Source organism: Sphaerodactylus townsendi, linkage group LG01, assembly GCF_021028975.2.
Source record: "Sphaerodactylus townsendi isolate TG3544 linkage group LG01, MPM_Stown_v2.3, whole genome shotgun sequence".
NCBI classification, from domain to species: Eukaryota; Metazoa; Chordata; class Lepidosauria; order Squamata; family Sphaerodactylidae; genus Sphaerodactylus; species Sphaerodactylus townsendi.
Window position 1 is genome coordinate 182,722,015 of NC_059425.1, and position 12,494 is coordinate 182,734,508.

General features: G+C 46.9%; 1 protein-coding gene across 2 annotated transcripts in view; it reads right to left on the minus strand.

Moving 5' to 3' along the window:
- The window catches only part of ESF1 (ESF1 nucleolar pre-rRNA processing protein homolog), a 97,167-nt gene that overhangs the window by 65,479 nt on the left and 19,194 nt on the right, over positions 1 to 12,494 (minus strand). For both annotated transcript variants that reach the window (XM_048501294.1, XM_048501284.1), the window contains exons 3-5: positions 9,091 to 9,497; positions 4,479 to 4,592; positions 1,990 to 2,090 (exon numbers count right to left, since the gene is read on the minus strand). In XM_048501294.1, coding sequence (XP_048357251.1) covers positions 1,990 to 2,090; positions 4,479 to 4,592; positions 9,091 to 9,497 — 622 coding nt within the window. The remainder of the gene's footprint in view (positions 1 to 1,989; positions 2,091 to 4,478; positions 4,593 to 9,090; positions 9,498 to 12,494) is intronic.

Below are 12,494 nucleotides of genomic sequence, written 5' to 3' on the forward strand. Positions count from 1 at the left end.
GGTTTTCATTGCCTTCGGTTTTCATCGGTTTCGGTTTTCATCGATTTTTTTCAGTGAAAAATGTGTCTTGGTTTTCATCAATTTGCAGTAAGGTGCAGGGGTTTGTGGAGAAAAATCACCCGGACCAAGCTGTTGCAGGCCGTGTCTGCAACTTGTTTAATGACCACGTCTCGCCCCATTTCAGACAAATCTTCAAGAGGCGTCAGAAACAGACCTCTTTGGACAGCTTTCTGGTGCGACGTTGGTCCACTGGCTCTGAAGCTGGTCCTATTGTGATTGTTTGTTACTGTTTTCACAGCATTAAACACTATGTTTATTCACCAAAAATGTGTTTTTGGTATGTTTTTTGGAGTGCCTAGTACGGATTAATTGGATTTACATTGATTCCTATGGAATCATGGAAAAGTTTGCCTCGGTTTTCATCGGTTTCGGTTTTCATCGATTCTTTTCGGACGGATTACCAACGAAAACCGAGGTTCCACTGTACTTCTCATTACAGGTTTCTCTAAATTCTCAGCTTCATTAAAAAAAATCTCTAGACCCTTCCTTTGTGGAGATATAAGGGAAAAGGCATCTCTTCACATGGTAAAGAGACAGAGGCTCATTCCGCACATGCAGAATAATGCACTTTCAAACTGCTTTCAGTGCTCTTTGAAGCTGTGCGGAATGGCAAAATCCACTTGCAAACAGTTGTGAAAGTGGTTTGAAAACACATTATTTTGCGTGTGCGTAAGGGGCCTGAGATTTACTTTTTAAAGTAAAAGCTAGGGATTCAGGGACAATGCTACCCTTATTTTTACAACAGCATCATGCCATAACAATCTTTTAGTGCTTATTTCTTAAAAAGAAAAGGCTCCCCAGTGGTAGGGAAGGAAAGGATATCCTTGGGGACAGGAAAAATGGCTGCCACGTCAGCTGGAAAATCTGAACCCCCTCCCCCCCACACACATATACACTCACAGAGCAGCAATTCTGGTTTTACTGTATCCTTTCTCAGAAGAAGAAGAGTTGGTTTTTATCCCCTGCTTTTCTCTACCTGTAAGAAGTCTCAAAGTGGCTTACAAACGCCTTCCCTTCCTCTCCCCACAACAGACACCTTATGAGGTCTGTGGGGCTGAACATGCTATAAAACTACACAGAAGCTAACTATTTATATTCTCTCTAACTTAGGGAATCAACAGCCAAAGGGTGAGCTTTGGTTCTGCCAAGCATTGACGTTTGGCAAGGTGAGTCTTCCTATAGAATAGTGGTGGCGAATCTATGGCACGGGTGCCAGAGGTGGCACTCAGAGCCCTCTCTGTGGGCACTCGCGCACAGAGTTCATCATGTGCGAGGGGGATGGAAAATCACTCCCCCCCCCACACATATCTAGGCTGGCCTGGGCATGATCCTTTACCTGGGAGTAAGCTCGGTTGCTGGCAATGGGTCTTGCTTCTGAGTAAATCCTCCTAGGATCGTGATTCACCCATTTGAAGCATTGCACAGTTACTTCACTCGCGTGCCTCAGAGCCAACCATTTTTTCTAAACTAAAACCTCAGTATTCAGGTTAAATTGCTGTTTTGGCACTTTGCGATAAATAAGTGGGTTTTGGGTTGCAATTTGGGCACTTGGTCTCGAAAAGGTTCACCATCACTGCTATAGAACCTTTGAGATATGACTGAAAACTCTTAGTTTTCAGACTCAACACTACATTTTATTTTGCTTAATGTTGACTATCTTTGCTTTTTATTTGTCCATCTGTCTAAATCCATCGTGGTCCGTCTTCACGGTGATGACAAATATCGTTATCTGCTCTTTTTAGCTCGATGCTCAAGGACATACTTATGGAGACAGTTTTTTAAGGCCGTTTCTTGACTTGAGCCTCGAAGACTGACATCCTACTCTTGGGCATGTTTATTCAGAACTAAGTGACGCTGAGTCAAATAGAGCTTACTCCCAAGTGTGCACAGGCCTGAAGGCTCAGAGGGATAGAAAGTCATATTTGATACCTGTCTTTCTCCGTGACATCTTCAGGAAGGCTCAGCAGTTCCGTCGGCCCATTTGCCTCCTCTTCTTTCATCCTCTCTTTCCCAAATTCAGACGGGTAAATCTAGAAACAGCAGAACAAGGTTCAAACGGATCACAGCGACAAAAAAGACTTGAGAGGTGTACAAGGCTTAGATCTTCTCTCGCACACCCGTCGCTCAGACCGCTATATGACAGTATCTGCCACTCACGGAGCACTATAAACAAGTCACAGAAAAATCAGCGTTGCTAACCTGAAACTGCAAATGCCAACCAGTCTTTTGGCTTGCGACTTTAAGGAAGACCTAATTCACCTGTCCAAAAGAAGAGGTTGGAAATGGAGGGCAGTGAGCGATGCACTGTGTGAGCAGGAAGGTAACCGGGCCATTTTCCTGCTGCTCCTCTGCTTCCAAAGCTCCGTGGAAAAGATACGCCAGCATCCCCAAGGGCTATTTATTACTTGTCATGAAGCGTCACAGAGTTTCATGACCCAAAAAGACCTCGTGGGATCTACGGCGACCAGATTTACATTCACTGGCCACCTGATGAGTCTGGGGTTGAACAACTGAGGGGGCGATACGTTGCGTGCACAGTGTAAAAATTAAACAGGAATCCAGCCGCTGGCCTTCCATATTCAGGAATGCTGTGGACTCGGCTCTCCTTCATCTTTTCTATCACCAAGGATCATTTCTCTTCTATTCCAAGCCTGCCTTCAAATCTAGAAGAGATGAGGGAGCACAGACAAGCAAATGGAGCAACAGATGCCTGAAAATGCACTTGTACACATTAAGAACATAAGAAAGAGCCAGCTGGATCAGACCAGAGTCCATCTAGTCCAGCTCTCTGCTACTCGCAGTGGCCCACCAGGTGCCTTTGGGAGATCATGTGCAGGAGGTGAAAGCAATGGCCTTCTGCTGCTGCTGCTGCTCCCGAGCACCTGGTCTGCTAAGGCATTTGCAATCTCAGATTAAAGAGGATCAAGATTGGAAGCCGTTCAATTATTTATTTTTCAAAGAGACAGCAGACGCTCGGTATAGAACTTTTGGGTTCTTCAGTACCCTTCTTCAGGTTAGATTGTTTTGAAGAGGGAGGGAGAACGTGAACGGCCAAGATTTTAAGGCCTTGTCTTCAAACCTTTTTGTCCCTCCCTTTTAACATTCTGGGAGCTTGTGACATCTGGATTTACCGTCCTGCTCTCTGGGAGGGTTTTTATTGATAATTTAATGCTGGACGCCAAGTGATTTATGTGGAACACTGTAATTTTATGTTTCAATGATGTTAGCTATATTAATTTTTATTGCTATTGCTGTTTATGTAACATTTTTGTTGTTCACCGCCCAGGGCCCTCAGGGGATGGGGCGGTATATAAATATGATAAACAAACAAACAAACAAACAAACAAACAAACCTCCTGTGTGAAATTCTGAGCAGGAACGCGTATTTAAAATGGTTTGCAACTCTGACCTTTGAGAGAGGAAGAAGCAAGACACAGAAGCGTCTTATAGAAAATGCAGAAGCTAGCAACTGAACGAATATCTCTCTAGCACCACAAGGAACACACAGGTCTCTTCAAAGGTTGAGAGTGGGGACAAGGGAGCCCACAGGAACACCATGAGAGGAAAGCTGAAGGTCTCCAGTGGAAGGGACTGGCTAAAATACCCTCTTCCACCAGCTGAAATAAATTCTGCTTTGGATCCAACTCATATTCCACAGCAAGCATGTTAGGTTTAACATGGTACTAGACCAGGGGTAGGGAACCTGCGGCTCTCCAGATGTTCAGGAACTACAATTCCCATCAGCCCCTAACAGCATGGCCAATTGGCCATGCTGACAGAGGCTGATGGGAATTGTAGTTCCTGAACATCTGGAGAGCCGCGGGTTCCCTACCCCTGTACTAGACGCTTTGTTTGGGCTGCTTTAGGCTGGTCCTACGTTGAGAAGCGGATTGGACTAAGTGGCGTATATGGTCCCTTCCAACTCTACGGCCATTTCTGCCCAGCCAATTACAGCACTGTGCTGTCGGTGTTATTGGCAACGCTGCAGCATTTGCATGGCCAGCTGCTCCGTGGATAGGTAGTGCATCAGCTTAACCGCGGCGCTTCGCACGGCTGCGCTTTGCAAATGGCGGGTTTTTCCCCCGAGGGTAGATGTCACAGGCATTCGGCGCCAGGATTGGCCAGTGCGGGCCACCGTTGTGGGGGGCGGGCACCGATTCCTGGCAGACTGATGACAAGGCGAGTGACGGCCACAGATGGATTGCCATGGTCAACCTCGGCATAGCAACCCCGGGCTTCCTTAGGGGTCACCCATTCAAAAGGCCAACCCTTTTTGGCTTCCAAGATCTGCTGAGATCAAACTAGCCTGGGTCATCCCAATCAGGGCTCACAGAACAACAAGATCAAAATAAAGGAAGGAAGTCCCTTGGTCTCACCCATCAGACCCCTGCATTTGGTTGTTGAAGACCACCGCTTACCTTGACGGAAAAGATAACACCCCCCTTTGGTGTGAAAGAGTTAAATAAAGCCAAGAGGTCCTTAGCCTTCAGCCGGTCCCAGTCCATGCTGCAAACTGCCAATCTGGATGTGATCTGCATGGAAGACAATAACCAGGTATTCAGTTTGTCTGCTTAACTAGATTGGACCTAAGCTTGGCCCCTTCCGCACGTGCAGAATAATGCACTTTCAATCCACTTTTACAATTGCTTGCAAGTGGAGTTTGCTCTTCCGCACAGTAAAATCCAGCTGCAAAGTGGATTGGAAGTGGATTGAAAGTGCGTTATTCTGCACGTGCGGAAGGGGTCCTTGAGAATCCAACAAATGTGTCATCCCGCTGCAAGTAAAAAGCAGCTGCAAAGTGCATTGAAAGTGGATTGAAAGTGCATTATTCTGCACGTGCGGAAGGGGTCCTTGAGAATCCAACAAATGTGTCATCCCGCTGCAAGTAAAAAGCAGCTGCAAAGTGCATTGAAAGTGGATTGAAAGTGCATTATTCTGCACGTGCGGAAGGGGTCCTTGAGAATCCAACAAACGTGTCATCCCGCTGCAAGTAAAATCCAGCTGCAACGTGCATTGAAAGTGGTCTGAAAGTGCATTATTCTGCACGTGCGGAAGGGGTCCTTCAGAATCCAACAAACGTGTCATCCCGCTGCAAGTAAAAAGCAGCTGCAAAGTGCATTGAAAGTGGATTGAAAGTGCATTATTCTGCACGTGCGGAAGGGGTCCTTGAGAATCCAACAAACGTGTCATGCCGCTGCAAGGAAAAAGCAGGAGGGGGCCGTTTAGCTGGAAAATCAGACTTCGGCACAACCAAGGACAGAGTGATGCATTTGCAGCTGCTTTGGGGGAGGGCTTCCTGCTTTGGGGGAGGGCCAAAAAGCAGGGACCGTCCCTCTCCCCACCTGTGAACAGTCCCATTTCACTGAGGCTGGGTTTTTTCCCCCCTCGGTGTCTACAGGCACAAACCCAGCACGAGTTCAAGACGGACCGCACTCCAGAAGGCAGGATTCAGGAGATGTACATACGCTGTTCAACCCAGTACTGCTGCAAAGGAAAAAATGGGTGTGGGAGTGACGCAGCATTCATTTTAAGCCTGGATTATTTGTGACCCTCGATCAGTCAGCGTGACGGTCAGATGCTGCTGCTTCGCAGCAATGGGCTGTGAGGCGAGCGGCGTATGCAGTCAGGGGCCAGGAACCAAGAGCCGTGTTAAAAGAAAACGAAAAGGCAGCCAACGCAGAGGTCTTCCAAAGGGATCAAAATGATTGAAGGACTCTCACGCAGATAACCTGAAGGTGCCTTACAATGAATCAGAGCCTTGGTTCATCAGGACCAGCACCGTCAACTCAGACTTGCAGTCTGAGGCAGACCGGCAGTCTCCAGAGTCGCAGTCTCCAGCGTCAACTCCAGACTGGCAGTCTGAGGCAGACTGGCAGTCTCCAGAGTCATAAGAACATAAGAACATAAGAACTAGCCTGCTGGATCAGACCAGAGTCCACCTAGTCCAGCACTCTGCTACTCGCAGTGGCCCACCAGGTGCCTTTGGGAGCTCACATGCAGGATGTGAAAGCAATGGCCTTCTGCTGCTGCTGCTGCTCCTGAGCACCTGGTCTGCTAAGGCATTTGCAATCTCAGATCAAGGAGGATCAAGATGGGTAGCCATAGATTGACTTCTCCTCCATAAATCTGTCGCAGGCTTTACGTCTTTCACATCACCTGCTACCTGGTCCTTTTAACTGGAGTTGATGGGGAGCTAACCTGGGGTCTTCTGCGGGCAAAACAGAGGCCCTTTCCGCACAAGCCAATGAAAACGTTGCAAAACGCTTTCAATCCCCGCCCACGTTGTTTTTTCACACTCGCCCCCTCGAAACAATTCCTGGCTGCCATTTTGTGATTTATTCCTTTTTTAAAAAAAATTTCTCCGGACGTGATGCTTTGATGCTTCAAAGTCGCGTGCTGCAATTCTTCGTAGGTCATGCACTGAAGTATGTGAAGATATCACCCTCCCCCCAAAATTAAAAAAAAGAACCTGATTAAAATAAACAGGCGAGACAACTGAGTGAGCTCAGAATATGGTGCCGAGGAGAAAGTCTGGGGACTGCAGAGATGTGTGGGAAACGCTTCAAAGAGATCGCCCAGCAAGCGAGAACGTTTTCAATACGTTTTCAGAAAAAGAACCACTACAATCGAGGACGTGTATAAAATGTTTTCAGGCTGGAAATAAAACCCTTTGGGCTAAAAATGTTGCGGAACTCCTAGGAGGAAACGGTTTATTTCCTGCCTCAGAACGTTTTATTTTGGTTGTGCGGAAAGGGCCAGAATCTCTTCCACTGAGTCATGACCCCAAACCACTGATAGCCATACCACACGGACACACATGGGCAAGTGAAGCCGCCTTGTTTGAAATCAGACTCCTGGTCCATCTGGGTCAGTCTTGTTTGCTCATTCAGGCAGAAGCTCCTCCCCTTCACCTCCTGCCTGGTTTTTAACGGGAGATCCCGGGATAGAACCCAAGACCATCTACTTCTGACAGCGCGAGCCCTGCTGCCCTCCCTTAGGGGAGTTTTAAACTGTCGGACGCCATCTGTTATCTTCTGTAATGTAATGTAATGTAGTAATTGAGCGCTGTATTTTAACGGGGAGGGGTATTGAGATGCAGGGAGTTTCTTTATATATTTAATTGTATTTGCATAACTATGTTGTGAACCGCCCTGAGCCCCTCGCGGGAGGGCGGTATACAAGCTTAATAAATAAATAAAAAAAAATACTTGGCACTAGAAAGAACACCACTGAGTCGCATTCAGTCTCCCACAAGAAAGCTGCATGAGGATTGTCTCGTGGGTCTGTGTGTTAACTACACACTCCTGAAAAACATCCCGTAAATGTAGGAAGAGGAATGGCCACTGCGTTGAAGCGGGTGCATAATTTAAGCAGGGTCACGTGTAACACTGCTCGGGACTTTGATCCAGCAATGCGCAAGCAGAAACGAAAACCCACACATTGCAGTTCTGCTGGGGAAAGACGTTGTATGGAACCCAGCACTTTTCCCCTACGTTATTATGGTGCCCGAAAATTGGTTGCATATGACATCACGCAAGCAGAAACGATAGAGGATACCGTAAATCTGACTTAGTCCAAAAGGTGACCACACATACACACTACCCTCTCTTTCACTGATTTCAGGGCTTTCCCCACCTAGGGAACACAAGATAGGTGTAAACCAGGGGTCTTCAAACTATGGCCCTCCAGATGTTCATGGACTACAATTCCCGTCAGCCCCTGCCAGCATGGCCAAGTGGTAGGGCTCATGGGAATTGTAGTCTATGAACATCTGGAGGGCCATAGTTTGAAGACCCCTGGTGTAAACACAAAGTAATTCTGGATCCAACACACTGCTCTGACTTTCAGCCCAGTGAGAGTATTCTACTACCCTGCATGATTCATTTAATTCCTTTTTCTACTAGGGGTGTCCAACTCTGGTGCCCCAGATGTTCATGGACTACGATTCCCATCAGCTCCTGCCAGCATGGCAGGGACTGGTGGGAATCGTAGTCCATGAACATCTGGGGTGCCAGAGTTGGACACCCCTGCTTTATACCCTGCCTTTCTTCCCAATGTGGACACAAAGCAGGACTGTGTACTGGTTACAGTGCTGGACTAGAACTCTGGGAGACCCAGACTGACCCTTCTTGGGGGACTTTCGGTCCTCACAAACTCTCACGCTCGCCTTCCACGCAGGGGTGTTGGTAAGATAAAATGGAGGCGTGGAGAATGACATAAGCCACTGGGGAGAAAAGAAAGGTGTAAATGAAGAAGAAGAAGAAGAAGAAGAAGAAGAAGAAGAAGAAGAAGAAGAAGAAGAAGAAGAAGAAGAAGAAGAAGAAGAAGAAGAAGAAGAAGAAGAAGAAGAAGAAGAGGAGTTTGGATTTATATCCCCCTTTCTCTCAAAGGGGCTTACAATCTCTTTGCCCTTCCCCCCTCACAACAAACACCCTGTGAGGTGGGTGGGGCTGAGAGAGCTCCGAAAAGCTGTGACCAGCCCAAGGTCACCCAGCTGGCGTGTGTGGGAGTGCACAGGCTAATCTGAATTCCCCAGATAAGCCTCCACAGCTCAGGCGGCAGAGCTGGGAATCAAACCCGGTTCCTCCAGATTAGATACACGAGCTCTTAACCTCCTACGCCACTGCTGCTCCTGAAGTCAGCTAACTTTGCCACTGCCCGATTTGGTGGCAGAAATATCTATTCTCAACAGCCAAGGCGGCTTCAAGGTCAAACGATCGAGCTGTCGCTGAAAGGCAAATCTGAAATTCCCTTTACCGGGCAAGACATTCACTGGATCGACAGCAGTCTACCCTGTAAATCTGTGGCAAGTCTCATTGAACCTAGTGGGACTTTCTTCAGAACAAATGCAAGTCAGACTGGGATGCCAGGGCAAAGAGTATTTCCAAGAGTTACGGAAAGGATAAATAGGTCAGCATCGACCTAATGGACATACCCTCAAGTGCATCTGAGGAAGTGACCTCTGATTCATGAACCTAGTCTTGAAAGGGACACTGGTCCTCTGCTTTATTATATTTTCTAGAGACTTACCTGATCCGCCCGAGGGGCATCTCTAGCCAGCTCTCCCCAGTCATGCACAATTTCAGCCTCCTTTGGAATTATCTCAGTCAAATCCTCCTCATCCTCATCTTCAGAGCTCGTTTCTACGTTGCCCTTCCCCCTGGCCAAATCTGGTCCGCTGTCATCTTCGTCACCATCTGTTCCAATTTCATCTCCCGTTTCCCCTTCGCTTTCTGAATCGCTCTCTTCTGCCGTTTCTCCTTCATCTCCCGAACTGCTTTCCTCTTCCAGATCTCCGCTGTCTTCCGATTCGCTTTCCGTGTCAGCTCGTGCTCCAGCAATTAATTCTTCACGTTCAGAGCTCTGTGCCTTTTTACATGTTTTACTTTCCGCATCGTTTTTGTTGACGTGAGCGGCAGAGACATCACCGTCCTTTGCTATACAGAGAAGGAAGTCATCAGATGATACCGTTAACGCACATTTAGAGGGCGACATCTGAGCCAATATTTTCCTTCTTGAAAAAAAAGTTATGACACCTATCATAATGTATTTATATTTATATTTTAAATTTCTAGACCGCCCTCCTCCGAGAGGCTCAGGGCAGTGATCAACATAAAATTATACAATATCATAAAATCCATTCAGTTAAAGCCATTTAAAACTAACAACAATAAATACCAAAAAAAGGAACTCATCTACAACAGATGGCGGTTAAAAAACAACAACAAAAGCTACCCCCTTCAACAACATCTCAAAAAGGATATTGAAGAGATAGAAAAAGTGCAGAGAAGGGCAACGAGGATGATTGAGGGACTGGAGCACCTTCCTTATGAGGAGAGGCTGCAGCGTTTGGGACTCTTCAGTTTGGAGAGGAGACGGCTGAGGGGGGATATGATTGAAGTCTATAAAATTATGCACGGGGTAGAAAATGTTGACAGACAGACATTTTTCTCTCTTTCTCACAATACTAGAACCAGGGAGCATACATTGAAAATGCTGGGGGGAAGAATTAGGACTAATCAAAGGAAACACTTCTTCGCACAACGTGTGATTGGTGTTTGGAACATGCTACCACAGGAGGTGGTGATGGCCACTAACCTGGATAGCTTTAAAAGGGGCTTGGACAGATTTATGGAGGAGAAGTCGATTTATGGCTACCAATCTTGATCCTCTTTGATCTGAGATTGCAAATGCCTTAGCAGACCAGGTGCTCGGGAGCAGCAGCAGCAGCAGAAGGCCACTGCTTTCACCTCCTGCATGTGAGCTCCCAAAGGCACCTGGTGGGCCACTGCGAGTAGCAGAGAGCTGGACTAGATGGACTCTGGTCTGATCCAGCTGGCTTGTTCTTATGTTCTTATGACCTTCCGGAGGCCCGGATCGTCCGGGGTAATAATCAACCAGGCTGGCAAATGCTTGGCGGAACAGGTCCGTTTTACAGGCCCCGCAGAAGCTTTGTAGGTTCTGCAGTGCCCTGGTCTCCCTAGGGAGCCTGTTCCACCAGAGAGGGGTCAGGACCGTAAAAGCCCTGGCCTTAGTAGAGGCCAGCCGGATGTGTTTCAGGCCGGGGACCTCTAGTAGGTTCTCCTCCGAAGATCGGAGGGACCTAACGGGGCAATATGGGGAGACACGGTCCCTCAAGTATGTAGGTCCAAGGCCGCTAATAGCCTTGAAGGTCAAAACCAACACTTTGAACGTGACTCGGAACTCGATGGGCAGCCAACGGAGGTGGTACAGGCTCACGAAAGCAAAAAGAGCACATAATACGTATCAGGTAAAAAAGGGAGTCTCGCTGCTCGTGCTACACAGCGGCTGCGTTTCCTTTGACCAAATAAATACAGGTAACAATAAACCAAACAGCAATTTGCAATCGTGGACATGAAATGCCTGACGGCTGCCCACAATGACCCGGCTGAGTGGCAAACAGAAATCTTTATCAAGGGGCCTGCAAATCAATGGGGTTGGGTTCAGCCAGTTTGTTCCTGCCATCTCATCCAATTTCCCTCTTTCCTCCAGCAAGATACAACTTTTGTCCATTCAGATCCCATGACAACCAGCATAGTCTTCTTTGGTGGACGAAGGAGACTCTTGCCTTCTTTTTTTCAGCAGCACAGAAACCTAGGCTCATTCCGCACATGCAGACTAATGCACTTTCAAACTGCTTTCAGCGCTCTTTGAAGCTGTGCGGAATTGCAAAATCCACTTGCAAACAGTTGTGAAAGTGGTTTGAAAACACATTATTTTGCGTGTGCGGAAGGGGCCCTAGAGTCTCAAGGTCCTTATCCTACCGTGCCTCTCACCTAAGCAGGAAGTCTTCCTCCAGTCTAACCTAGCCTTCTTCCAACCTGAGCTGTTCCTCCTTTTCTGTCAGAACAAGGCTTCAACCTTGGCAGAGCGGAGCGATAGAATACAAGACAACCAGTTCTTAAAAGATTGCTGCTGTTGTTGTTATTTAGTCGACTTAATAAACCGCTCTCCCCCAAAGGGCTCAGAACGGTGTACAAGCAATAAATATCAGAATACAAAAAAACATCGAATAATATCATTAAAATACATAAAACCAATAAAATAGGTAGCAGCGATATAACCCACCCACAATTTGATGGATGGCGTCCAGTCCAAACCCCGGGAGGGGACCGGCAGAAGCCGAAGAGAAACAGATGGTACATGGGCATCAGGAAGGGGTGGCAGCTCATCGGCCAGCCCCCCCCCAAAAGCCCAGTGGAAAAGCTCAGTTTTGCAGGCCCTGCGGAACTCCCCAAGGTCCCGCAGGGACCCTGCATCATAGAGGGGCGGGGTGTGATAGTGGTGAAGAATTACCACGCTTATTCAGGAAAAAGCACACAAGTTGTTTGACCCTTCCTTGAGATCACTTTAACTATTATTACATTTTTACTTTTATTTTTTTGACCATCAAATCGTATCTGACTTATGGGGTTTTCAAGGCAAGAGACATTCAGAGGTGGTTTGCCTTTATCCCTCAGAAATCCAGCCCTGCTATATACCTGGAACATCTTGTTAATTACAATTGCAGATGGGTCATGACTAGAGCAAGGTGTAACTCTTTTCCGTCAGTACATCTTCAAGGTTGCTTCTCTAATATCCCACAAAATGAGCGTTGCTGTCGTTTTTGTCCTAACACAACTGATTCACTTTCTCATATTCTGCTTCACTGTTCAAAATACAACATCAGAACTGATTTGAGAACTGTATTACCAACAGGATTTATGCTCCTTTCTGATAAGATAAAAATGGCTAAGCTACTAAATAACTCTAATGCTGAAATCTCTGAAGCTGTTGCTACATTTTTACTCTGGGTACTGCAAGTTGTGCAATAATGATCTTTTTATTGTATTTGGAATTCATGACACACTCCGGTTTTATGCCTAATAAAGGTTTTGGATTTGGATTTAGGTGGTTTGCCACTGCATCGCTCT